Source organism: Clupea harengus, chromosome 10 (assembly GCF_900700415.2).
Source record: "Clupea harengus chromosome 10, Ch_v2.0.2, whole genome shotgun sequence".
Taxonomy (NCBI): domain Eukaryota; kingdom Metazoa; phylum Chordata; class Actinopteri; order Clupeiformes; family Clupeidae; genus Clupea; species Clupea harengus.
Genome location: NC_045161.1, coordinates 695,910 through 721,886, shown reverse-complemented (window position 1 = coordinate 721,886; position 25,977 = coordinate 695,910). Strand labels below are relative to the sequence as shown.

The following is a 25,977-nucleotide window of genomic DNA, read 5'->3' as shown; positions in this document are numbered from 1 at the left end:
CGAGCTAGTTAGCTAGCATTCCCTACTTTTGCTTAAAGTGGCATTATGTAGGAATTGCTAATCGCTAACGAGATGCTAGCGGCTAAACCTAGCGAAACCTCTTGAAATTTGCTTACTTTGACACTATGACAAACTAGTGAGTCAACAACTTTCCTAACACAGTCAAACATCAAGCAAGTGCAACATAAGACAAAGCAAGATGGCAATTAAGCTACTTACTAGTTCGGCAGACAGTAGTAACCGGGCGGTTTCAGACAAACCTACATAACCCAGTAATATGCCTACGGACCCTGGTATGGCAATGGCACGGAGGCGATTCTCCATATCTTCTTCATCATTGTAGCGCCCCAATTTTTTTAAAGCTGTTATTTTAAGGTAAAACTGCTAATCCTAACCCTGAAGTACAATTCCTACATAATGCCACTTTAACTAGTAATATGTAATAGATGTGTTTATGGCAGTTAACTTTATCTATTTATCTTTCAAAGAGGGCAACACCAGCTAGATTCATTCTTAAACTATTTGGACAACTTTTACAAAATGCAGACCTGAGGAGAAATAACAGACGCTTTTGTACAAAGCATTAAAAACAGACATTAGAAAACAGATACATATTTAAAAAGGCAGTAATACTCTTCTAATGAAAAAGAAACTTACATATATTTGATTTCCTTTCACTCAAGGGCCCTCAAGAAGATCAATCTCCCAAAGTCCGACTTCCATTGCACACCTTGCACACCTCACTTTTTCCCGGCGCCCGTTCCTGGCCTGCACAGTATTCTGATCAGGCTCTCTATATGATGTCATTAAACTGATGGAGGAAGTAAGGCCAGGCTAACCTCCATCACCAGTGATGTATGAGCCCGCTGGTCTGCCGCTTCTGTACAGATCCTGTGCTCAACCAGGACAGAGCCAGGCAGAGTCCTATGTTGCAGGAGGCGGCGAATACATTTCAAATGTATTTTTAGATATCTTCTAATATGTTAAATCATTTTGAGGGAAATGTTTTAATTTCTTGTCAGATGTTTGGTATGATAATTATACCTCATAAGTGATAAAATGATATTAACAATGACACCAGAATTTCATGATATACTAGGGATATTATAATTGAATATAAGATGATGTGGATCAATGGGTGAAACACACACACACACACACACACACACACACACACACACACACACAGATATAGCATGTATACAACAAATAGCAATTGGGTCCACCCTAATGAAATAAAATTAAGGAAGAATTGATACAGTGGTAAAGATATAATAATCTGTCCAATCTTTTGCCTGCTAATTCAGGTGGTCTTGACTATCTGAATCTTAAAAAAAAATTCTTTACAGTTATAAAAAAATCAATATCCTCTGTAAACACCACTGAGGCTGACCCTCTGATAACGCTGAGGTAACAGCTCCCAGAATGTTTTGGTCATATCACTGTAGTACACTACATGGAAGTTCTCATACTTGCATACTATATAGTATACTCGGGTGGGGAGTAGTGTGCACTACACAGTATGCAGTATGTAGTACACCAGTATGGCATTTCGAATGCAGCCAAGGAATACAGCTTTAAAATTAGCATCACCTGGCCTTTCCTAACGATGGTTTTGACAAGCTAATTATTAATCTGAGACCTTTGTAAAAGTTATTTGAGAGCTAAAATCTCTTGTGGAGCCCAAACTTTTGGATGGTGCTCCTTTTCCTTTTTTCACTCTAAAATTGTACAAAACAAATACGCTAATCTTGCTTAAAATGCTGAAATGAATGTTTGATGAACTTGATGCCTTTTGGAGATCAGTTCACGTTCTTCTCACCTAACTATTCACAGTAACAGACATTTGGACCAGGGTTGCCCAAACTTTTGCATACCATTTTGTATATAAAGTTGAGCGACAAAAAATACAATCTTCAGCATAACTGTATACTGAAGAGCATATATACATACATACATATTGGCAAAAAATGAAAAAAAACAATTATGAAACAGAGTGAAGTCTGGGACCAAGAGGCAAGGTTTTACTTTCAACATCAGCGACATTTAACTCCTGAGTCTAATTCCATTTCTGGTTTATTCAAATTAGTATATTATATGTATCACTTGTTCCAATAAACAGTCTGAAGGCATACTCCAAGTTTACACCCCACACAAACTTGCTTTGCTGCTTGTCTCTTTTAAAACTACACCTAGTTTTTTACAGTTAAAACACGTTTTCTTAATATGGATTTTTCTCAATTTGAGTTTTATTAAATGACATCAATAATTTTTTAATAATGAAATATTTAAATGTCTTTTAATGTAAAAACTATTTGACGCTATTCAAATACTTGAATTTGGGTTCATACCTTTTTGGCACAGGTTTCCTGTAATACGTTGGTTCTTTTAAATGTTGACAGTTAAATTACTGCTCACACATGTTCATCCAACAACTTCGACAGAGAAAGGTTTTTGCAGTTTAAACATGCCAATGTGAATTTTTTTTTTACCCTATCAGTGAACTGAAAATGAAAAATAAAAACACCAAAACATGGAGTTTTACTTCACAAGAATGATAACAGACATATCACACACAGAACTTTCAATCTAACATTTTGGAAACATTTTACTTAGAGCAGGTATCCATATGCATTATAAATGCATTCATGATGATTTATCAAATACTCATACAGCAATGTAAGTCTTGACATGGGCATACATACAGTGGCAAGAAAAAGTATGTGAACCCTTTTGCAATGACCTGGTTTTCTGCATGTGGAACTGAAAGGAGGAGAGGTGGCTCTCTGGCCACTGCCAGGCAGAGGAGCAGGCGTGTGTCAGGGGAGGAGAGGAGAGGAGGCTCTCTGGCCACTGCCAGGCAGAGGAGCAGGCGTGTGCCAGGGGAGGAGAGGAGGCTCTCTGGCCACTGCCAGGCAGAGGAGCAGGCGTGTGACAGGGGAGGAGAGGAGGACGGAGAGGAGGACAGAGAGGAGGGAGCAGGAGCAAGAGGAGTGGAGTTGAAGCATAGAGCAGCTTCAGGATTAACAGTGACTCGAAGATGACGCTGAAGACGACTAATGTTAACTATTGCTAACGTTATATTGTCTGTCAGCTACGCATTGGCGAAGCCTACGTTACTGTGAGTGACCCAGGTCCATATCATATCATCATAATATTAATAATATTATTAGGCTAAGGGTTTGCTTGATAAAGATGCTTTGATTAAATAATTAGAAACTGTACTTTGACTTATAGCAGAGCTTTGTCTTTGACAAGTACTTAAACTTGAGTATAGAGATTGTATACTCCATGGCCAACCTCTGGTTTAATTAGAAATAAAATGTGATCCGATCTTCATCTAAGTCACAAGACCGACACAATGTGCTTAAACTTATAATACAAAAACAATTATAATCTTTCATGTCTTCATTAAACTCCCCCATTAAACTTTAAACACATCCACAGTGCTGGTGGAAAAAGTAAGTGAACCTTTGGATGTAATAACCTCAAACAAGGGCTTGTGGTAGCTGTGGTTCAGACCTGCACAACATTCTTCCTTCCAGCAGTGCTTCAGCTCAGCCATACTATTAGGATGTCTGGTGTGAAGGGCTCGTCACTCTTGAGGTTGTTCCACAGAACCTCTATTGGGTTCAAGTCTGGGCTCTAACTGGGCCACTCCAAAAGGCAGGGACGTGCACGTGCCAGTTTGCCCTCCTCGACTGAAATTGCCCCTCCGAAGGAAATATATATATATATTTTAAATAGTATTACTGCTGCAGAACTTCATGTAGGCTTAGATCAAATAATCGCGGAATAAGTGTCCAGGGGACGGGGGCGTGGCGGCGGCGGTTAGTGAGAGTTTGAAGTGATATAGGCAAAATATGCGTCCAGGGGACGGGGCGTGGCGGCGGCGGTGACAAAAATTAACATGTTGCCCCTTTTTTTCAGAAAATTTCAAAATTCAAAATTCCTGTGCACGTCCCTGCCAAAAGGCAAATGTTCTTTTTTAAAGCCATTCTCTAGGAAGCTTAATCCGATGATTAGGGTCTTTGATCTGCTTCATCACCCATCTTTTACTGAGCTTCAGCCTTTCAGTGTTCAGTGTCAAGTCAGAGTAGCTCTAACCCACATCTCCAAATGAATTATATTGATTGGACTCCAGGCTCGCTAGCTCCTGCCTCCTGCCAATGAACTACTGTTGGAGTCGTGAGCCTAGGGTTTCACATACATCTTCCAACCGACATTGTGATTGTTTGAATGATGTATTCAATATGGACAAGAACAGTACAATCATTTGTGTGTTATTAGTTAAAACCGTTTCTGTTTGTTCATTATTGTGGCTTAGGTGAAGATCCGACCATATTTTAGTAACATAACATTTTGATAGCAGAGTAACATAATTCACTCTAATACATTTTGTACCTGTTATTTTGTGTGTTATCCTTATATAGTTACATTTACATAATACAGTGGTATTTTAATACCCATACAAGCAGCAGATACCTGCTGTAAGTAAAGTGTCATGGAAATGTCTTCAGAAAACATTTCAGAAACATTCAGAGAATGTACTGTGTACAAGCAGGTGAGGACACAAGGACATCAGACTCAGTGTGTGTGACCCGACAATCTAAGAGGGGATTCATGTGCATAAATGATGGGGTGCTGAAGAATAGTCCAAAATGAGTCTTAATATGGTAGGTATGTATGGTTTGTATGTCTGTGCTTTCATTGTGTGTGTGTGTGTGTGTGTGTGTGTGTCCAAGTATGTGTGTTATAGCACTCCCTCTATGAAACTAGTATTCAGGTGTTGTATAAGTACACGTATATAGCTCATCTCCTTCCGAGTGTTCTCAAAGATGACGCGTGGTTCGTCGGACATGCAGCGTAGAACATTTGGAGCCATCACCATTGCTAAATTATTCACATCCATTTTAGTTACACTCACATTACAGGGTTGGGCAAAGACCTGTTGAAAACAGAGAAAGGGACAGAAAAAAAGATTCAGATCAGGGGCCTGTCTCACGAAGCAAGTTCAATACAGAAAGGCTTCCCATTCACGTATGCTTCTCTCCATTTTGAACCTTTATTATTTTAACTTAATACTTTATACTCAGCACAAGATCAGCTACAACAATACGAGAAAAACTTCCAATATTATATTTGTCTCCAATAATCACCTCTTATGATTGCAGGTTAGAACTTTTTAATCAATCAAATAAACACTGAATGGTGTCTTATAATCGGTGAGTAAACTTTTGTAATCAGTCAAATCAACACTGGTCAAAAAGGCAAAAAGTCTCAATGACTGGTCGACTTTGTTGCTATGAATATGAATATCCTCAACTCAAACAAAAACAAAGTGTGAATGTTGAATATGAATGAATGCGACTTCAAATGAGAATGTCAAGTCTGATGTGGTTAGTCCTAGTAGTTGCGTAGTCCAGACTTGATGGTTGGGGCTGAGAGTTTAGATGTGGATATCTGCAAAAATAGGTTTAGTTCTCTATCAAAATGGAAAAAGGAGCTCTTGTAATGGACTGCATTTATATAGTGCTTTTCTACGCACTCAAAGCACTTGATGAATGATGATGAATCCCTCAGACATCTACACATTCATACAGCGGCCGCTATCTAAGTTGGCAAAGCGCACGAGGAGCGGTTGGTTCAGTGTCTTGCTCAAGGACACGTTAACACTTGGTGAGGATGAGGCGGGATCGAACTAGCAACCTTCCGATTCTTTTACCTCCTGAGCCCCTGTTGCCCATGATAATGTGCCTAATAAACAACTCAAAACACACACACACACACACACACACACAACATTGTGTAGTGGCCAAGACATGCTCTCACTAGACATGCTCCTTTGCCCACATATTTAGTACTCCATACCTTCTCTTCCTGCTGAAACTGCAACGTTTAGTTTGTTGTGTGCTGCTGCTTCTTACTTCACATAACAAAACTGACAGGGAGAGCTGCTCTCTGCTGCACTCTTTGATTTACTGTGCGTCTACTGTGTCTACATCATTTTGACTTCTGCAATATTTCAGAGGAAAAACGCATCGCCATGGTACTTTATCAATGCCGTTCCATTATATTTAGTCCACTACTCCGTCCTAAAGGTTGCTGTCTCTACCCCACCATTGGGAAGTTGCATGTGCTCACTACATGCAGCTAACATTAGTACAGTGTACACAATCAGATGAGTAGGATACGCAGCACATATGGTAAAAACTGTCTTGATTTTTTAAACGTCAATCCTCTGTTAGATTAGCGAGATGGATGTACTAGCTAGCGCCCTAGCTAATACACAGGTTTTGATCGGGCAAAGCATTGGCGCTTCATGTGAAATAAAGTCTTTTTTTTATCACCAGGTCTCCAAGTAAATAAATGGGCTTATGTAGGAAATATTTGTATTTTTACTAAAATCACTGGTAAATAAACTCATAAAAAGAAGCTAGGACTAAACATATGACTGAACCATACTGACAAACTGTTTTGGGTCTTTGACCCTTTAGGTGGAGTTACCAGCTTTGCTGGTGATGCAGAGAAAAAGTAGCTCAACTTTGTCTTTAATCTTGATTAGAATCTTCACATCACTTCATCATACAAATATGATAAAAGCACTGACATATTACCCATAAAACCTTTTCCTTTAAAAAATCCACTGACACGGAAAAATGTGGTTTAAAAAGCACCTAACATAACTATGAACTATAGAGAGATGCACATTCTGTCACATCAGTAGATCAGGACAGCCGTGTCAGAGATGTCAGAGCGGTGTTGAGATCTCATACATAAAAATAAATAAAACTGAAGATCAATAATATGCTTAAGCAATCACACTAATAATGTATGGATGTTAATATTATGTGGGACAGCTCGATTGGCTGGAAAAACCAGGAGCTCAGTCTTTGAAAGATTGAGCTGAAGATGATGGTCCCTAATTCAAACAGAGATATCACTGAGGCATGCTGAGATTCAAGCCGAAATTGAGTCCTCTGGGGGAAGGGCAAATACAGCTGAATGTTGTCCACATAGGAATGGTAGGAAAACCCATGGGAGTGGAAGATCTCCTAATGAAGTTGTGTAGGTAGAAAAATAGAAGGGGTCCACGTCCTGTGCCCTGAGGCATACCCTGCTGCCTGGAAAACTCAAACTGTTGTGCTTCCAGTTTGGTTTTATTCCTAAATTTGGCCCTTAACAGGATTGGAAATCCCTATCAACAAAGTGGAGAAACTTGAAAGAACCACTAGTTTGCACTTAAAGCAATGGCTTGGACTCCAGTGATGCTTGAGTTTAGTTGACTTTCAGTTCAGTTGGCTAATTACAAATCGGTGGAGTTACACTTACACTAAACAAAAACTGGACATGAAACTCACTGAATCACAGGAATCTATGAATATTTACACCCTCTGAAGCGGTCCCGTACTCAAAATCAGCTCTTTACTTCAGAGATGTCATTGGGCAGGTCTAACATGAGAGAGCTGGTCTTGGGCTTGTCACAACAGCTCCCTTGTGGCGCAAAAGAAACATCTCTCCAGAGCAGGAAGCCAGTGGTGGAGGACATGAGGAGACAGGAGTAAGGAGCTCCAATGGGTCACTTAGGACATTCTTCCATCCCCCAATAACCTTCACCAAAAGCTAGGGGAAGATCCTTCATGTCCCCCTTTGTCAAGGACCAGCTTCTCAGACACATTATGACAGAATGCACAATTAGCTTCAGCATTACAGCTAGAGGCATAGTTAAGTCCTCGACTTGCATATATATAACTAGCCTCAGTCCTAGAGCAAGGGTGGGCGCCTCTTCCATCACTGCCATTTGAACAAACTCACCTGACACAGTTTGTAACTGCAGGCCAGATCCCCAAATAAGCAACAACACTGGGGAACACAAGCATACTGCAAGGAGCTCAAGACTGGAATATGGAAGTAGGCTGAAAGTTTAGTTTTCCACCAGAGGTCATGGAAACAAACAAACAAACAAACAAATGGAGAAGCAGATATCTCCACACCTTGGATGAACTAACAAAGAAGCTAAAAGTTAAAACAAACAGACATAAAATACAAATAATCAATTCAACTATGTCATGTCATGTGTTTGATTATGGTGATGTAATGTATACCCGTACACCTGACTTTAAACTTAAACCTTTAAAGACTGTTTACCACCTATATTATTAGAAGTGACACATTTGACATTTGTTTTCTGAATATTTCTATTCTGTTGCTATTTCTTGTTTTTCATTATTTTGGATAAAACTGTTTTGTAGTACACAATGTTGTTCTAACATTATTATAACTATTAAAAAAGGATTCCCCTGGTAAACTAAATTAATCTGTTTTGTAGTACACAATGTTGTTCTAACATTATTACAACTATTAAAAAAAGGATTCCCCTGTTAAACTAAATGAATCTATACATCAATCTGCTGCGTACATTTATACTGACATGTTCTTATTTAGCTTAGCCATCAGAAGGCTTTTCTCTTGAGCAATCTACCGAATGTGACCTTAAAAGAAGCAGTATTATCCAAGACTGCACTTACAGTAACTATTCATGTATTGTTGTGAAATGTGTTATAGTGAACATGGTTATTGTAATGAATTATTCGATTTGATGACAGACAAAATAAAGACATTTTAGAGCCCTTAAATGATAAAGGTGAAGAGCAGAAAGGCCGTTTCTGGACACACACCTGCAAGAAGCGGATGAGGTAGCAGAGCACGAGTTTGTTGATGTGTGGCAGGCTGAGGGCCACATTCACAGCAGCTTCGGGAGAGTCGCAGTTAGATATACACTCCTCATAATATGCATGTGGAATCACAGGTTCCTCCAGTTCCCTATACCATAACTTCAACAGAGATGCTAAAAACAGAAAATGAGACACAGGGAGAGAGAACAAAAACATCTCAGTAGTGTAACAGAGAAGGGATAAGAAACAATAGCTCCTGAAGTAATAAGGCAAAGAAATGGGGTAAATTAGGAGGTTACGATAATTCATCCTCCCATGTTTGTGTGAGAAATCAGAGGTGTCTTGAACAGCTTGCTCTAACAACTAATTCTACTAAGCCACCGAGCACTGTGTTCAAGCCTGAACAAGAACAGGAACTGATCAAGAAAAAATGTCAGTGAGCCCTGAAGTTCTGACAAGTGCTATTAATTGAAACTATAAAAAAATTAAATTACATTTAAAATATCATGCTTACATCCATGGAGCAACGGACTACATTGGACTACCTTCAGAAAGACATTCTTTTCATTCTTTCATTTTTATACATTGGTCATGTGGCAGCTCAGGGGATTGGCTTTTCATATTTTTGGGGCCGAAAATTAGCACTATGAAACACAATTTTTGAAGATATTGGTAGTAGTTATGTCGCTAGCATAGCATTAGCTACTGAAGTAAATGGGGAAGGTAATCCACCACTTTCTATAACTCCATGCATGATTGTCCGAAACAAGTCAAAATGTCAAGAAAAATATCGGAAACAATGACATTTTTGTGCTGTCTTTTCACTTTTTCTACACTTTTAGTATGCATTAAAACAAACATATGATGCCCTTTAGACCATTACTCAGACCCAACCTCTCACACCATAATCACATGCAATCACTCGGAAACCTTCAGTGTTATATTCTCTTACACACACTACCAAAACTCTCAGGTATATAAGAAACCTCTCTAACTCAATAGACACCTCTTCATAGACCGTCATTATTGCCCCTTTCATAACAGAAATGTTTTTATGAGATACATGAACAGTAAATGTATGTTCATATGTAGTAAACTTGTTTTTTATTATGTGCCTTATATAGTGAATACCTAACGTCTGTATCAAATTTCAACACAATTATCATGCCATTCATGTATGGCTACTACACGACACTTTTTTGCATGATAAGTTACACTTATTCATTTAACAGATGCTATTATCAAAAGTGACAGTTGGATCCATGTGTGCTCCCTGGGACTGTAACCCTGAACCTTGGTGTTGTTAGCTCTACCATCTGAGCCACAGGCACACATGAACATCATTGCAAAGACATACCAGAAAGCTGTATGACCATAACTGCGATATTGCGATAAAATGAATATTAAAAATATATAATTTTTGTTTTTGTCCTTGAATAAGACACTCTGATTCTTACAATAATGAAGGCCTCTTTATGCAGAATAAAAAAAATAAAACACAACACAAAATGAATGAATATGTGCCACTACACAATTATGACCTATGTTACAAGAGCAATTTATGAAAAATGATAGGTCTGTTACAAACCTAACCTTCGCGATTAATATCCAAAACGTGTATGTATACTGCATGCATGAGTGTGATGTATGTAATGTATGAATGATCTGGTTGCCTTCTGGTTCTCCCTCTGTTCTACCTCACATTCAGTGGCACTCTCATACAATTGTTTTACCTTTCACAAACACTTCCCCTCATTACCTCACATACACACCACTGCACATATGTTATGTCTTTTCTTCTCATGTGCACATCACACAAACTATTTGATCTATTTTACACTATTTTTTTCGTCCAATATGCACTTTTGTATGCCTCCTGTTCAGTCTTAACTTTTCACAAACATGTTTTTATACCTCTCACACTTCTTTACCCCTCACATTCAGTATTACATTTCTCATGCCTATCATTTTATTTCAATATATCACTCTTCTTTATATCACTCTTCTTTATATCACTCTTCTTTATATCACTCTACTTTATATCACTCTACTTTATATCACTCTACTTTATATCACTCTACTTTATATCACTCTACTTTATGACAACTGTCATATGTGGTTTGTTTACTTTAACCCATTTTGATTATCCTTGCATTTCTGTGTGCAGTAAGTCTTGTTTCGTGGCCAGTAATGAGTATTTGTACATAGTGTCAGCTCTTAGGCTGTTTACTGTATGCTTACTCACACAGCATAATGCGTTTGGACAGTTATGGGATGTCATTTGCGTGTGTATACTGCAAATAGTGTGGGGATTTCTGCAAAATAGTAGTGTTCTTCTGTTCTCCGAAAGACACTCCCTTAGGATGGGGAGGATGGGGTTAGGATGGGGAGGTGTGTTGACAGCCCTTCTCTGTATAAGCATGGTTCAAGGCCATTAGCCCTCCCAATGATAGCTTTTGATACTACAATGACAGGGTCATACATGTTAATGTCATACCTAATACCTAGAATAGTATACCCACGACCTATTAGAGAATCACCTCAAATTACCAAAACAGTTCATCACTGCGGTTCAGTATATGTCTTTTGCACAGATTCCAGCCCAGGTAAAAATCTACTTTTCACCATCTGATTATTTCATAGGGATCTTAGAGTAACAAGCGGGTAAAGAACCACATAGCTACAGCTAATGTAATCTTGCTGGACAATGTGAGAGTAGATCATTGGTGGATGAGGGTGAAATGTGTTTTATTTCCACTGGTGCTCTCTGAGAAACAAGGAGATGATCACTATTGAAATACATGAAATGAAAGACGAGGTGTTGGACGTCATACATTGGATGCGATCAGACAGTTGGTGAGGTGAAAGACGTGGTGTTGGACGTCAAACATTGGATGCTATCAGACAGTTAGTGAGGTTGTGCGTCTGGATAGAGAGCTGCACCAAGTGTGATTTTTCAAGTGTGTGTTAACAAGATATGCAACCAGGGTGTTGTAACCCCCCCCCCCCCAATAAATCCATAACAGATAAAGCTATATGTAGATAAGGCTAAGGCTAAGGCTACTGTATATCAAATTGTATATTTGATTAATGAATGCAATCTGGTGAGGTGGTGCAGGTGGTCTGGCCTGGTGGTGGCCTTTTCGTCTGATAAAGCTTGAAAAATGTACGTTTAAAAGGCCCAATACACCCCAAGATTTATCAGTGCTGCATGTAAGCTGCCCATGTTCGATTCTGTGATTCTGTTGCAGCTGTTTGGTTCCTTAAGTGGTTCAATCTGTGTGATCGATTGTGTATGCCTGTGATTCATTCAACTTCAGTAGAAGTTCAGCATGAGTTGTCATTTAGGCGGGTGTCTGATTGTGCATACTACTAAGGTTAAGCAAACAAAATAGCACAATTCAAGACGAAACTGACGATAACATATATGACGTGATTTAACCAACGAAAATTAAACCATTGCCTTAAGAAAGGCATTTCTCCGTTGGAATCTATATTTTCTTGACAAAACCCAACAACTTTTTTGGGCATCAAAATGATTAAGGACAAAAATGCGTGTGTATCGGCTCACTTTGTATACTTAAACTGTATTTGTTTAATCCTTATTGTGTCAGTTAACTCTGTCAATGACTAATAAAATGTAATAAAATAATAAAATGTAATTCAATAAAATGTGCCTTCCAATAATAAAGCTCTCACAGCTTGACAGCCCCAATTATATTGCCAAAAGGTTTTGTCAGTGCCAACTGTGCTGTTGTTGGTGCACATAATTATACAAACAGAAAAAACTCAATAAACTAAACTAAATATATACAAAATTGAGCTCGTTTTATATTGCTACTGGGATTGTGTCACAGCACAGATCATTCTATAGGTTCTAACAGGTTTCTCTGTTTGTGAAAAAAATACCTGGAATATGTGGATCCTCAAGGCCGGTGGGGACTTTCCATTGATCGATTTGAATTTTTAAATCATTCACCTCATCAATATCACCAGGGACTCTGGAAAAACACAAAACACAGGAAGTGAGAACCACGAAGCTACACAAAACACAGGAAGTGAGAACCATGAAGCTTGGCACGGGGTGGGACATGAGCGTTAGACATGCAAATCTCTCCCACCTAAAGACTCCTTCAGTCTGATCTCCATTGAGTCCAAGTACTTCCTCAGACAGGCGTGTTTGTATCCAAGGTAACTGTTTATCAGGGTATCGTTCCTTCTGGAGTGCCATAATGTCCTCTAAACAGGAGCCAAACATGGAAGGGTTGAATATGGCGTTCCGTGCGTGAATTATTTCTTCCAAACAGGGTTTATTCAAACCCTGCAAAGAGAGAGAGAGAGAAATAATAGTGTGAGAAACCTGTTTAGTGTGCCTGTGAGGTTCATGAACAGACAGAAAATGATGAGGACGCATGCACACAGACTCTACCTTTTTAGCTCCTGTCAAGGCAGCCTTCTGGAGTCTACGATAACAGTATTTAGCATAACTGCTGATGGCCACACCTGGAAACATAGGTGGAAGTGAGAGTAGGGCAATATATCTGTGGGACAGTATTGGTACGCTTACATACAACCAGATTCAAATGTTCTTACCCTTGTTGTCGTTAAGAGGGTCCATGTGTCTGTATATGTACCCCTCCAAGTAGGAGTGGAATCGGGGTGTTGGAGGAAAGAAAGCCAAACAGATAGCCATTAGCTCCCAGCCCCTCTCTAGGCTGTCGTAACGGAAGTTTTCAGTTGTTTGACGACACAACTGAATGTACAACTCATCCCGAAGACCTTGTAAGCTCCAGCCTCTCACCACTATCTCCAAGGCAACGGACAATGGTTCTACCTTCCCTCGGCGATCACCCATATAGGTCTGGATGAGTTTGAAGAGATCAACTGCTTCTCGTTTGATTATCCTATCTGATGTCATAATCATGGGCTTCTTAATGGCCTCACTGCTCCAAGCCAGCATATTTGCGATTGACACCTTTCTCCGAAACAAGCCCTAACAAAGAAATTAAAAGAATGTACATACAATTGAGTATACTCCATCACACACAGTGAGTGAATATATATATACATGGTTTTGTACAACATTTTAATTAGTGAAAGTATACGTAGTTACATACCTGTGTGTGTGTATTAAAATGTTTGGATGCCCAGTTTTCAATATCAGTCTCAGAGGAGGGCTTTCTTAGAGAAAAAGCTGGGAAAACGCCACAACTGGAACTAGGCATCATGTTTCGGACATTCCGCATACTGTCAAACTGAAAACATGCTCCCAAATCTTCTGACTAAAAGACAGAAGGAGATAGTGAAATATATTATATATTACGGTATATATAAAATATACACATATAACGGCTGTCAAAATGAGCATGATAATAATGGAATGGAATCATTAAGGAATTGCCTTGTGTTTGAAACAAACATTATCGATCATAAATTTAGTGCAGACATTTTTAATGTTGAAAAATCGATCATAAATATAGTGCAGACAATTTTAATGTTGAAAAATCGATCATAAATATAGTGCAGACAATTTTAATGTTGAAAAATCGATCATAAATATAGTGCAGACAATTTTTATGTGTATGTTTTACTATTACAGCTGATTTTGAATGTTTTATTTATATAGACGTAGAAGGCCAATTTTATGCCACCATCGCTCCTGTGTTTCAGTATCTTGGCAAATCCGAAATTATTATGTTTAAAAAGCTACTTTATCATTGGAAAACCCTTTCACAGTTATGTCGGTGTGGCTGAAAATTGTGGTGCTGTTTAAGGAAGCAATAAAACCAGCCGTCTTTGAGCTACTTGAGTATTTAGAGAATTCCCACTTCTGACTAAAATGGTTGTAAACAAAGAGCTTTCCTCAGAGATTCATCAGTCTAATTTTGTTCTGAGAAATGAAGAGTATTTTAGACTAAGAAACTGCAAAGAAATTGAATATATCTGACAAAGGTGTGCACCATAAACAAGCCACAAAAAAAAACTGGCTTTAAACTGGAGGCCCCGGTGAAAACTGCAGCAGGATAAAAACATCAGAATCTGTAGTTTAAGAAACAGGTGCCTCACAGGACCTCAGCTGGCAATTTTATTCAAAAGTACCCCGAAAACACCAGTCTTATCTTCAACAGCGAAGAGGATCTGGAATGCTTTCGGCAGAGTTTAAAAGCATAAGCCATATTATCAGAGACTGGCCAAGGACAGGAAATGAACCAGACACTGGAGGATGAGTGAAAGATGTTAAAGAAATCAAATCTAAGGTGCTAGAAAGAAAAAAGAAAAACACCACGTCTCAAGCAAGGCTGAAGAAATATGATCACCTGGGGATGCTTTGGTGCTGGTAACGTCATTTGTTCAGAGTAAAAGGAATCTTTAACAAAGAAGGCTATAACCCTTACTCCATTGCCGTGCCTTACCGTATTACTTCATATCCCAGAATGATGTTTCTTACAGGCTAATGGAATGGCACTAGGCTCACTCACTTGACGAGTGTTTCAAACAAATGTTCTGTTGCCTAGCTTTTATAGTGAATAGTGTGTATAATGTAGCCCATAAATAGGCTATGTGACTCAAATAGCATGCTAATCGTTCAACAATCATGCAGTAATTACTGTACATACATCCATACATATTGAGTTAATTTGAGCAAGCTTTGTACTGAAATATGTTGAAATTAGACCCATAAATAATTACACACACTTATATGATTGCACTATTTCTATAGTGTATCATATGGAGCTAAATCAGACTTTAAGTTTTGGCATTGAAAAAAAAAAATCATCATTGATAAACTATAAACCGAAAAATAGAACATTGTCATTGAAACACTTGTATTGAAATTAACTTTGGGCACCGAAAGGATCATCTCTTTCATTTCCTTTATCAGTGGGGGATTTTTTTTACGCTGTTTTGTCTTTTTTTTATGTCAATGCTTTTAAATGTCAACTTACTGTCTCTGTTTTGGCATGGAAGGGTTTGGCTAACAGGCTAGTCACTCAACTGGAGTTGTTTCCTCTTGCGTAGGCCTATTGAGAGCAGCTGCGGTCTTCACACCCGCGATGTTAAGCCACATCGTTGTTAAAACAGCCCATCAGACTAGGCTACTCAACTTTGTAAATTAATGAACAATTGACTGAGAAGGAAGCATTTTCCAACTTTGAATTTCACGTCCAATCAAATTGGCTGTCAGTGGTCCGAACTTTACTCTAATTGGTTGAGATGCAGGAGGATATGGAGCTATCTTTTACCTGACAGGTAATAAGTAACAACACTATTTAGGTATTTAGGTAGGCTGCCTGATGATTGAGTTGACTTTTTCATGGAACGATTCAATCACGTCAGTTATGTTTGTTAAATGTCCCTTTTGTTTACCCGCCACCGTGGCATGCTAGCAAACCTTTCATCAATGCCAACTGTACTGTTTTTGCATGTCTCTCAGTAGTTAGATTGCTAGTTTTTGACCAAAACTCCTTACTGCTGCTTTATTTTGGGCAAGTCTCTAGAAAATTCAGCCCTTCATTAGTGGTGTTTCATTTCGAACAGTTCTGCCAACTACCAGTCCGCAAACCATAAGTAAGTTAAAATGTTTCAAATTGTAAACTGTGTATCCGACATTGTGAGATTCAACTTCTTTGACTGATGGAAGTTCACTAACATGGATGAGCTACATAACTACAGTGGCAGACACGGGCGAACACGCTGCAACTTAAAAAACCACATGCAAACAGACAAAACACAAGCAAATCAAGAGAACATCCATTTGAAAACAGATGCGCAACATTTAGGTAACGTGCTGCAAATTCACAAACGCGCTACAAAATACACACAACACAACCAAATACACAAACGCTCAGCAAAAACACGCAACACAACCAAATACGACAACGTGTTGCAAATGGTGGTCAGTGGCTTTGCAAGTAGTTGACCCGGGTTCGATTCCCAATCAATGCAGGTTGTCTGTACGTTGCTTTGTATAAAAGCGTCTGGTAAATATCTCACCTTCACCTTTAAATATAAACAACACAACAAAATACACGAACGTGCTGCAAATACACACAACACAACCAAATAGGGCAAACGACCTATAAAGGCCTATAAAGGCAAATGACCTATAAAGGCCTAAAACAAATACACAAACAGCAAACACGCTGCAATTACAGAAACAATAGTTTTGATTGACAGCTAAGATACAGATTGATATTTCAGGGATAGCTTACTAGCTAGCTTGGGGGCATACCCATAGATACAGAAATGTACATGCTGTGCTGGCACTTAGACATGCATCTGCGTTGTCGCCATACTGGAGTGGTTAAGATCTACTAATAAACAATACAATGTGCATTGAGAGATGCAGACTTTCCTACAAAATCGACTGTAACTCGCTTCTTTCTGAACCGATTTTCATGAAATTTGGTTTATTATAAATGTGAGAAATTGAATATGATACTGGTTACTTACTGGAATTAAATTTAGCATTAAAAAAGCATTTGGCTATATTTCGCATGAAGCTTAAAACTATAAAGAGTGGTGAAATGTGAAACAAATAGTGAATATATTTAGTCATTCAGAACTTTCTGAAACTTTCTTTTTCCATGCAACATTATAATACATTTTATTTGTGTTTTAGTTTCTTAAGTGAAGATTCTAAACTGAATTCCTGCATCGGATCTACAAAGCAAGCAAGCTAAACACCACACTGCAGGGGCACAACAGTAAAACGGCACATCTGCAGGCCTGTCAGTAGAAACAACAACACATCAAGTCATCAAGTCACAACATAATGAAGAAATGGACTTTGACAAATGTTTGGAAACAAGATGACAAATATCGAGCTGCTCACATGTAAGCAAACGCCAATGGCCCTGATAGCACATGCTAAAGCGGTAGCCAATCATGTCCAACTGGCATTAGCACAACAAGCAGCCACGCCTCGTCCCAGGGCCCCACTAAAAGATTCACCCGCTTCAAAGCAAAGATGCATGAAATCAACTTTTGATTGATTGCTATTTGTTAATGGATTGGGTGTTTATATATTTGCGTATGAGATTCCCCTAACATTAGCTCGCCTCCTCTACTACGCGTAGGTTTCATGTGGGTCAGTGGACATCCCAACGCCCCACAATTTCCCCCTGTAAATGCAACAGGCCCTAATAGACAGCTGTAGGGGAAGAAATAATTCTGCCCCATTTGCGGTCATGCTGAGCCCAATGCAACACAATGGTTGGCCTACAATATTCACAAGGTCCACACTATTGCCATGCCAGTCATGGTGTGTACCATCCAACAACAATGTGCGTGCAACAGAGTTTCCTAACTCGATCGAATGACAGCAAATTCAAGACTGAATCCACAGTGATGTCTCGTTGATATTCCATTTTACTGTAGTTTTAGAGAAGCCACTGTGATGTCACAGTACACAGTAGAGAAGCCACAGTGATGTCACAGTACACAGTAGAGAAACCACCGTGATGTCACAGTACACAGTAGAGAAGCCACCGTGATGTCACAGTAGACGGTAGAGAAGCCACCGTGATGTCACACTACACAGTAAAAAAGCCACAGTGATGTCACAGTACACAGTAGATAAGCCACTGTGATGTCACAGTACACAGTAGAGAAGCCACCGTGATGTCACAGTACACAGTAGAGAATCCACAGTGATGTCACAGTACACGGTAGAGAAGCCCTCTGCCTGCTGCAGGCAACAGTACACAGAGGATAGTTCACAGGCCGTTGGCTCTGCTTTGTGTGTATTAATTGGTGTGATTACATTTTTATAATTATTCCTTCAATTCTTTTGGCACCACTTCTACTCCGAGTGCCTTTGAGATATCGACGTCACTCCTACTCTGATATATCGTCCTGATACTCATTTGGTGTATTTTTGAACACCCTAAAGTCCAGAAAAAATTGTAGTCTTGTCTTGAATCTCAAATTCAATCTCAAAAGCAATAATAGCATTACCATAATCCTTAAAAGCTTTTTCTTCCAATGAATGCACTGACAAATAAAATAACTGTTTGAAAAGTACCTAAAATAAGTGAAACGGTGAGGTATGTACATCTGTCAGTCACAGCACCAGTAGGACTGTGTAAACACCCACCCCTTCATTTGTTGTTCTAGTCACATACTAAAGACAATAGACCATTCAGGAGCAAGTCCACATCAAACTCCACCCTTGTCCAAGTCCACATCAAACTCCACCCTTGTTCAAGTCCACAACAAAACTCCACCCTGGTCCAAGTATAATTCTTTCATTTTGAGATAAGCCATGCCATTTGGAAGTAGGTGGTAGAAGATTGGAATTCCATCGAAGGAGATGTAATACGTGTCTACTCTGGTGAATGTAAACGGAGATATGTAGAAAACTGGAGTATTTGTTCTTACCAGGGACAATGAGACATAGTGTATATGGAGCTACAACCGGATGAACTATTAACTTCCTATCTGAGGAAGAGCTAGAGGAGTGAGTTTAAATATTTATAACTAGACAATTAGCATGTTGTATAAGAACGTTTCTACTCTCTCCAAAGTGGTACAGTGCACACATGTTTAGAGATGTTGGTTAAATCAACTGTAAACACACAGTTTTCAAAAACCTATTTACAGAAGTTTAGTCTCTCTGTAAATACATTTTTGAAAACTGTGTGTTTACAGTTGATTTAACCAAAATGTATAATAATGGCTTTTCTTACTGTTCTTACTCAATAATGGCATATGTAGCGCTTCGAGATCAATGTTTTTAGATAATAAATCATATTAAAACGTCAAGGCATGTCAAACTATCTCAAAGGTGCCTCAGACTCCAGAGGGGTAAATAAAGGAAGAAGCCCCCAACACTGTGGAGTATTACACCGAGTTCTCTGAGGGCCTTTTCAAAATGAAGATTCCAGCTCTCCAGCGCTGGTGTCTATGTGTAGCTCGAGGACGAGGAGGCTTCTTAAAAACTGTGTTGAAAACATAAGTCCTGGCACAATGTATTTGATGACAGAGATAGATTTTTAATCTTTAGAGTATTAAATTAGAACAATTATCAATTTAGGATTTAGCATTGTAGGTGGCCCCGCGTTATTTCCTTGTGCGTAGCCTCTATGAAATACAATTTTGCAGGCGACCCTGAGCTAAACCACAACTTTAAAAAAGGTGGATAAAAATAAGCCCACAAAGACACCAAAACATCTGACAAATCAAGAGTTTGCATTAACACTGAGAAACTGGAACAGTCAACATTCATTATTTGTATTAGCACCTGCCAATCAATCAGTGTGAGTGACATCCTACGCAAAATTCACCAAGCAGCGCATTTGTATGTGCAGCAAAATATAAAACTTGTATTTGATTAAACTCGGTAGCCCCACCTATTTCTTTGGTCACAAGCCACTACTGAAAACAAGAGGCAGAAATGGAAAAACAACAACAAGCTGAACTACAAGCAAGTTGGCATCAACTGGAGTTGGAAAAAGCGGCTGCAGCTGGTAACATTGTCGAAGCAAAGTGCTAAGAAGCAGCTACTGAGGATGAGTATGAACAGTTACATCATCAAAGCAGAACAAATATGTCTCAGATTGGAGTTGAGCATCACTGTGGTGAGTGCTGTGATTCAGACTCCAGGCCAACATCCCCGTCTCCAGTCATCCCAGAGTTTTAAACTCAGTCCCAAACCCACCGTTCCCCCCCACTGGTGCACTAGCCAGGCACGGGCAGCGCTGAAGCAGCAAGGATCTTCGTGAAACAGGTTGATAAACTGAGTCAAATCAGCAACCGTGAGTCTATTAACTCATTAGTTAGTTATTAAGAGCCTCCTCAGAACATCAAACACACTTGTCATGTTTACCAACCTCCTTAGCTGTATCCAGCCAATTCAGCTCCTCTGTACAGCACAACGCACATCCAGTCCAGCAGCTGAAACAGACTTAGCAAAGTAATTGATGTGACGGGAGAGGGTAAATTCGGGCTTACTGAAATTCAATGATCATCCCCAGAGGATTACTGGGAAAACGTCCTTCCTCAGCTCCACAGATGACTTGGAAATCCTCTAGAAGAGCTTGATTTGCTCTGCAAATTGATTGGGCTAAAGTTGTCTGAACAAGCCAATAGAATCAGAGCGGTACACTTTGTCACATTGCTTCTGTAGGCCTTAAGATGATTTGGCAGACTGGAAGATGTTTATGGCTCACCTGAGGTGATCTGCAATGCTCACCTCAAAAAAGTTGGGATTATCACTAGCTAAGAGATAATCACTGACTAAGAGAATGATGTCACACCCTTTTGGAGCTGCAGGCAGCCAGCCAGAGTAGATGGCTTTGGACCACAAAACATCACACGGGGTCACTCCAATTGGCCAGAAACTCCCAAATAATCTGCAAGAAAAATGGATCACAGTAGGATCATGCTATAAAGAGGAACACCAACTACCGTATCCTCCTTGCTCAGTCTTTGTGAAGTTTGTCTGCAACCAAGCAAAAGCACGTAATGGTCCAAACTTTGCCAGCATAACAACAAGAGCCCTGTGTGCTGCCAAGTCAGAGAAAAGTCTTATGGAATCATGTGAAAACATCATTCTGTTTCTAACCTGTCTCTGTTCCCTCCCATGTAGTAGGACCCTTTACCTGCACATGCTGAGGGCTGTGATAATGTTGTTCCTCATTACCATAACCTATAATTGCATATACACACATAAGGCAACGCAGCTCTCTACCCGGCCGGGTCCAAGCAGATGGGTCCCCCCCCAAGGGGTGCCTTCCTGTTAAAGGGAGTTTTTCCTTAGTGTTTACTCCAGGGGTTCAGGCACTGGGCTCTGTAAAGCACCTACAGATTATTTAAATGGTTATTGCCACTGCCAATGGTAACTTTAATTTAAGTTAAAACACCTCTGTGCGTGTATGTTGACATTAGAGACTGTATTTCTGTACAGAATTCCACAGATAAGAAATGAGGTTGTAGAGTCACATATATATTTGTATTTTTGTTTTAGTGAGCTGTCATATCTTGTCAAGTGTCCCTGAATGATATCTCATCAGGTGTCTTGCCAGGTGCGCAGCCTTGAACTTTTTTTTGTTATACACAGGAAAAAATGTGAAATTCCTTGGTATTGGTTGGGGACTTCCACACCCACAACATCTCCAAAAGGCTCAACAGGGGTGTCTGGCGTCCATCCCAGACCCACCCCCTCCATCCTAATGATGGGTTAGAACACATGCAACAGAGACAGAAACAGATACAGCTCAAGACACACCTCAAAAGATTTCACGTATCTCAGTTTTAGTTAAGTAGTCTGTGAGCAACTCAGCCACAACCACTGGCTCTCTTTTTCAGCAGTCTCAGACAACTCCTTTAAAGCTTCTTTGAGTTACCTTCCATGTAAACCCAAGTGTTGTGGTTGATTCAGCTACAAAGCCTTTAACACCTTTGTCCACTGGTCTTGTGTGTGCCTCGTTGCCTCACTTCTGCTAGCAGTTCCACATACTTCTTCCTTAGAAATGCTTCCTCAATCTTATATTCAAAGCATCCCTGGTGCTGAAAAGTACCTTAACACTCAACCAAGTTGCCTGAAACACAAGCCCCACTATAGGAACAGAAGTCAGTATGCCTTTCATGACTGAGACTTCCACCTTTATTTTTAATGACCGACTCAATCCTCCTCGGCACGGAGGATACCAATGTTGTACAAATAGGTGGAGAGATGTTCTGCCATTCTTCAGAGACAATTTTTTCAGCTGCTCTTTGCTTCTGCTTGGAGAAATCATTGAAGACGCTGACGATTTCTTTATCACAGCTATGCTGATGACACCCAAATTGACTTTGCGACTGCGCAACTAAAATGACTATGGTTCCCTACCGTCTCTGTCAATGCCTTGACCAAACTAACAGTTGGATATCTGAAATGTACTTCATTTAAATAAGGAAATTACTGAAATAATAAATGAATATTTGGCAGTAAAGAGGAGAGATTCAGGATTGCTGCTCATAGCAACACCAAAGGACTTAAAGCAAAGGACATAAAAAAAGAACTGGTGTTTTAATTGATTGTGACCTCAGTTTTAACAACCAAGTGAAAGCAAAAAACTAAATCAGCTTTTTACCAAAAACATAGCCAAACTTAGAGGTCTTACATCAAACTATGACATATAAAAACTCATTCATGCATTTATTTCCAGCAGGGTTGTCTACTCCAATGGTCTTTTCACAAGCCTTCCTAAAACGCCTAAACTGCTTCAGCTTGTACAGAACGCAGCTACGCCAATATTTAAATCCTTCCACTGGTTTCCAGTAAATCACAGAGTTGACATTAAAACACTGCTGCTTGTTTATGAATCTGGAAATGGACCGGGACCAAAATACGGTGCCCCAACTATAGACAGATTCAAAACTAGACTCAAAACCTGGCTGTTGATGCTTTTGTCAGATACGTTTTGTTAACTGATTAAATGCACTCTACATTTATTTGTTTATTTAAGAAATTTAAATGCACTCTGCCTTTTATGATTCAATGCAGTCTAATATTGTATTAATATATTTGTTTTATCTGCTCAATTGTAAAGCAAATGAATTAACATTGTATATGAATTGTGCTAGAAATGAACATCCTTTGCCTTGTTAGGTCGGCCTGAATTCATAGTCTTCAGCATCAGCTCACTTTTCATCTACAACAGAACAATGTGAAATTGACTAGGGGTTGGGGTTTGGAGGGTAACTTCAGCCAGTTAGTATCAGCTATTTTGGTACGAGTAGCTGTCCAGGACGTTTGTTTCGCATACAGGCTGGTTTCAATTATGTGCTTGTGTGGCACTTCAGTGTAGGGTTTGGTTACTCTGGTCATTGGTCATGTACCATTTGTAGGTCAGGCAATCGGCCCGTCACTGTTTTGGTGAAAAAACTTGATTCCATGAATCAAGGTGTCGGCAGTCAATTTCATATTTTAGTTAGCATATAGCATTGGCCATTTAAATGAACAGGAGTTGTAATTGGTCACTCTCTCCAGTTATATATGATACTTCCATGTGCAGGACTGTCTAATATTCACACATTAGGATGAATATAGCAAAATAATTCTTGTTTTGTGTCACTAGTATTCATTTCTCTTTTGTATATTTTAATAGTTCACGTCTGGATGAGAAATTCTTCATTTCTGACATGTTTTGACATGAAATGTTTTAGTCAGTATTCAATATTACTTGACAAAGGTGAGGGTTTATTCACCATTTCCACATTCCATCAAGCTCAGTGTTATTCATTTCGTCATGCAGTAGTGGAAGTGGACTATGATAAAAAATGACTTCAGATCTCTAAACAAATCAATGGGTTTTACCTGCGATGGGTGAAGCATGGGTTCAGGTGAAGCCAGGTTGGTCTGTACAGACTGGCTTTTCTCCAGCAGACTGTGTGTGAAGGCCAGTCTATCAAGGGTGTGAGTATTCCTCCTCCAGATACTGTCACTCTGAGCCAGTGCTTCGTCTTCGCTGAGGGCACGCACAACAGGACCTGGCAGGGGAAGGGGCATTGCCCCGTCACTTTCGTAACCATCCTTGGCCCTTCTGTGCTGTAATGAAGCTCCGCCACCTTGATCCCACCTCATCCGAAGTTTCAGAGCCTGCTGGGCCTCCTGGGCCAACTGTGCCTTCAGCACTGCAGACTCCGCGCTCTCCTGTGCTGTGACCCCGCCCTCCAGTGAAGGTTTGTAGGCTTTGTGTTTGCGCTTTCCCGCCGGTGCAGTGTGCTGCAGTGTGAAGGAACCACTAAAGTTCCCCCCTGGAGCTGACACATTCCCCACAGTGTTATAGCATGTCAGGTGTTCTGCAGTCCGAAAGCCAGATTGTTCCACATAAACCAGTTGCTTCACATATTCTCGCCCCGCTGCACTGTATTCTCGGCCACTAGAACTACAGCTTTGCTCACTGGAGGCATAATCCCGTCTCCCAGCACTGCAGTCCAGCCCACTTTGGCAGTAGTCTTGGAATTCCAGGTTAGCATTCTTCTGCTGACTGGCTGGTTTCTGCCGGGTCAACACCAGCTGGCTGTAAGGGGAGTGGCTTTGTTTGGGTGAGTGGTAACTTGCGGTGGTCTTTCGTGCCGGAGACATGTCCGCGCTGTAATGGGAGGCGTCACAGTGCAGATCAGTTGGTGGTTCTTCATAAATGGGAGGCGCCTGGTATTCAGAAGGGGGTTCCTCATACAGAGGGGGCTCGTAGGCAAATCTAGGGGAGGGGGGTTGGGATTCACCAGATGAATGCCTCTGTATGCTCAACTCCGCTCTCCTCACGTAGGGTGACTGTGACTGGCAGTCTGGGTGGTGGACAGGAGACGCCTGAGGCTCGGGGAAGTACTGCCGGGGCAGTGATGTGGATGGGTACAGGGTCCTGAGAAACCATTCCCCTCGGACACATAGCTGGGCTCCCGATCTGCCACCTTGATCAGCATTCTGAACCTGCAACACAATGGATGTATTTCCATATAATCCCTTATCCAAAATAATACACATCTTTAAATCGAATAAATGTAACCAATCAGAATCTTTTTCTTATTAGTACTGCCTAAGAGTGTAGGTAATACCCTTGAGGTACACAGAAAACAAATTAAGCCCTGTGCTTTTAAATGATGAAATTTGTATATATCAATGAACTATAAATATAGCTATAAACAAATATCCTTACTACAAAATCACCAAATATAATAAAACAAAAGTGTACATGAGTTGATACAAATAAAATTGCTCTCAAAAAGCAAACACACATCAATCACCTTGTGATATCAACAGCACTTTTCTTAAGGTAAAGAAAGTCAAAGAGTTCCAATAAGTCACTCTAAGGTTGATCATAAAAACAAGTAACTGGCAACAATTGACTAGCAAGTTGCTTAAATACTGCATAAACTGCATAAAAAACCCCAGTATAATTCAAGCACATCATACATAATGGTAGTCTTATGGTAGCATGATTGGTATGCTTCAAACATTCTGTTAACCACTTACAACACACATCTACTGACACTGACACTATTTCAGTAATACATCTAATGACACTTAAAGCAATTCAGTTATAGCTTTGCACATTAAACGTCAATGAAAGTAAAAGCAGCACATTATTAATTGTAAATTGTAGCAAACAAGTTTCTCTACACATGGGTGGACATTTCATTTCACTGTTAGGGGGGGGGGGGGGGGGGGGCAATAAACAGAAAGATTTCTCAAGAGCTATTCCTTAATGGGGACACAAAAGATGTAAAAAGGGCTGTTGTTTTAAATGCAATGTCTATTGTTAATAGCGCTATATAAATCAACGGATCAACTAAATGAACTGCATACTGAATC

The 25,977-nt window shown here is 39.8% G+C and overlaps 1 protein-coding gene across 1 annotated transcript in view; it reads right to left on the bottom strand.

Annotated features, from left to right (window-relative positions):
* Nucleotides 1-3,901: 3,901 nt before the first annotated feature.
* arhgap39 (Rho GTPase activating protein 39) overlaps nucleotides 3,902-25,977 on the bottom strand; it is a 31,256-nt gene continuing 9,180 nt past the window's right edge. Inside the window, 9 exon segments of the mRNA XM_031574925.2 lie at nucleotides 3,902-4,948; nucleotides 8,679-8,848; nucleotides 12,585-12,676; nucleotides 12,797-12,996; nucleotides 13,105-13,178; nucleotides 13,269-13,668; nucleotides 13,793-13,957; nucleotides 23,980-24,974; nucleotides 24,977-25,095. Coding sequence (XP_031430785.1) covers nucleotides 4,754-4,948; nucleotides 8,679-8,848; nucleotides 12,585-12,676; nucleotides 12,797-12,996; nucleotides 13,105-13,178; nucleotides 13,269-13,668; nucleotides 13,793-13,957; nucleotides 23,980-24,974; nucleotides 24,977-25,095 — 2,410 coding nt within the window. The 3' untranslated portion in view covers nucleotides 3,902-4,753.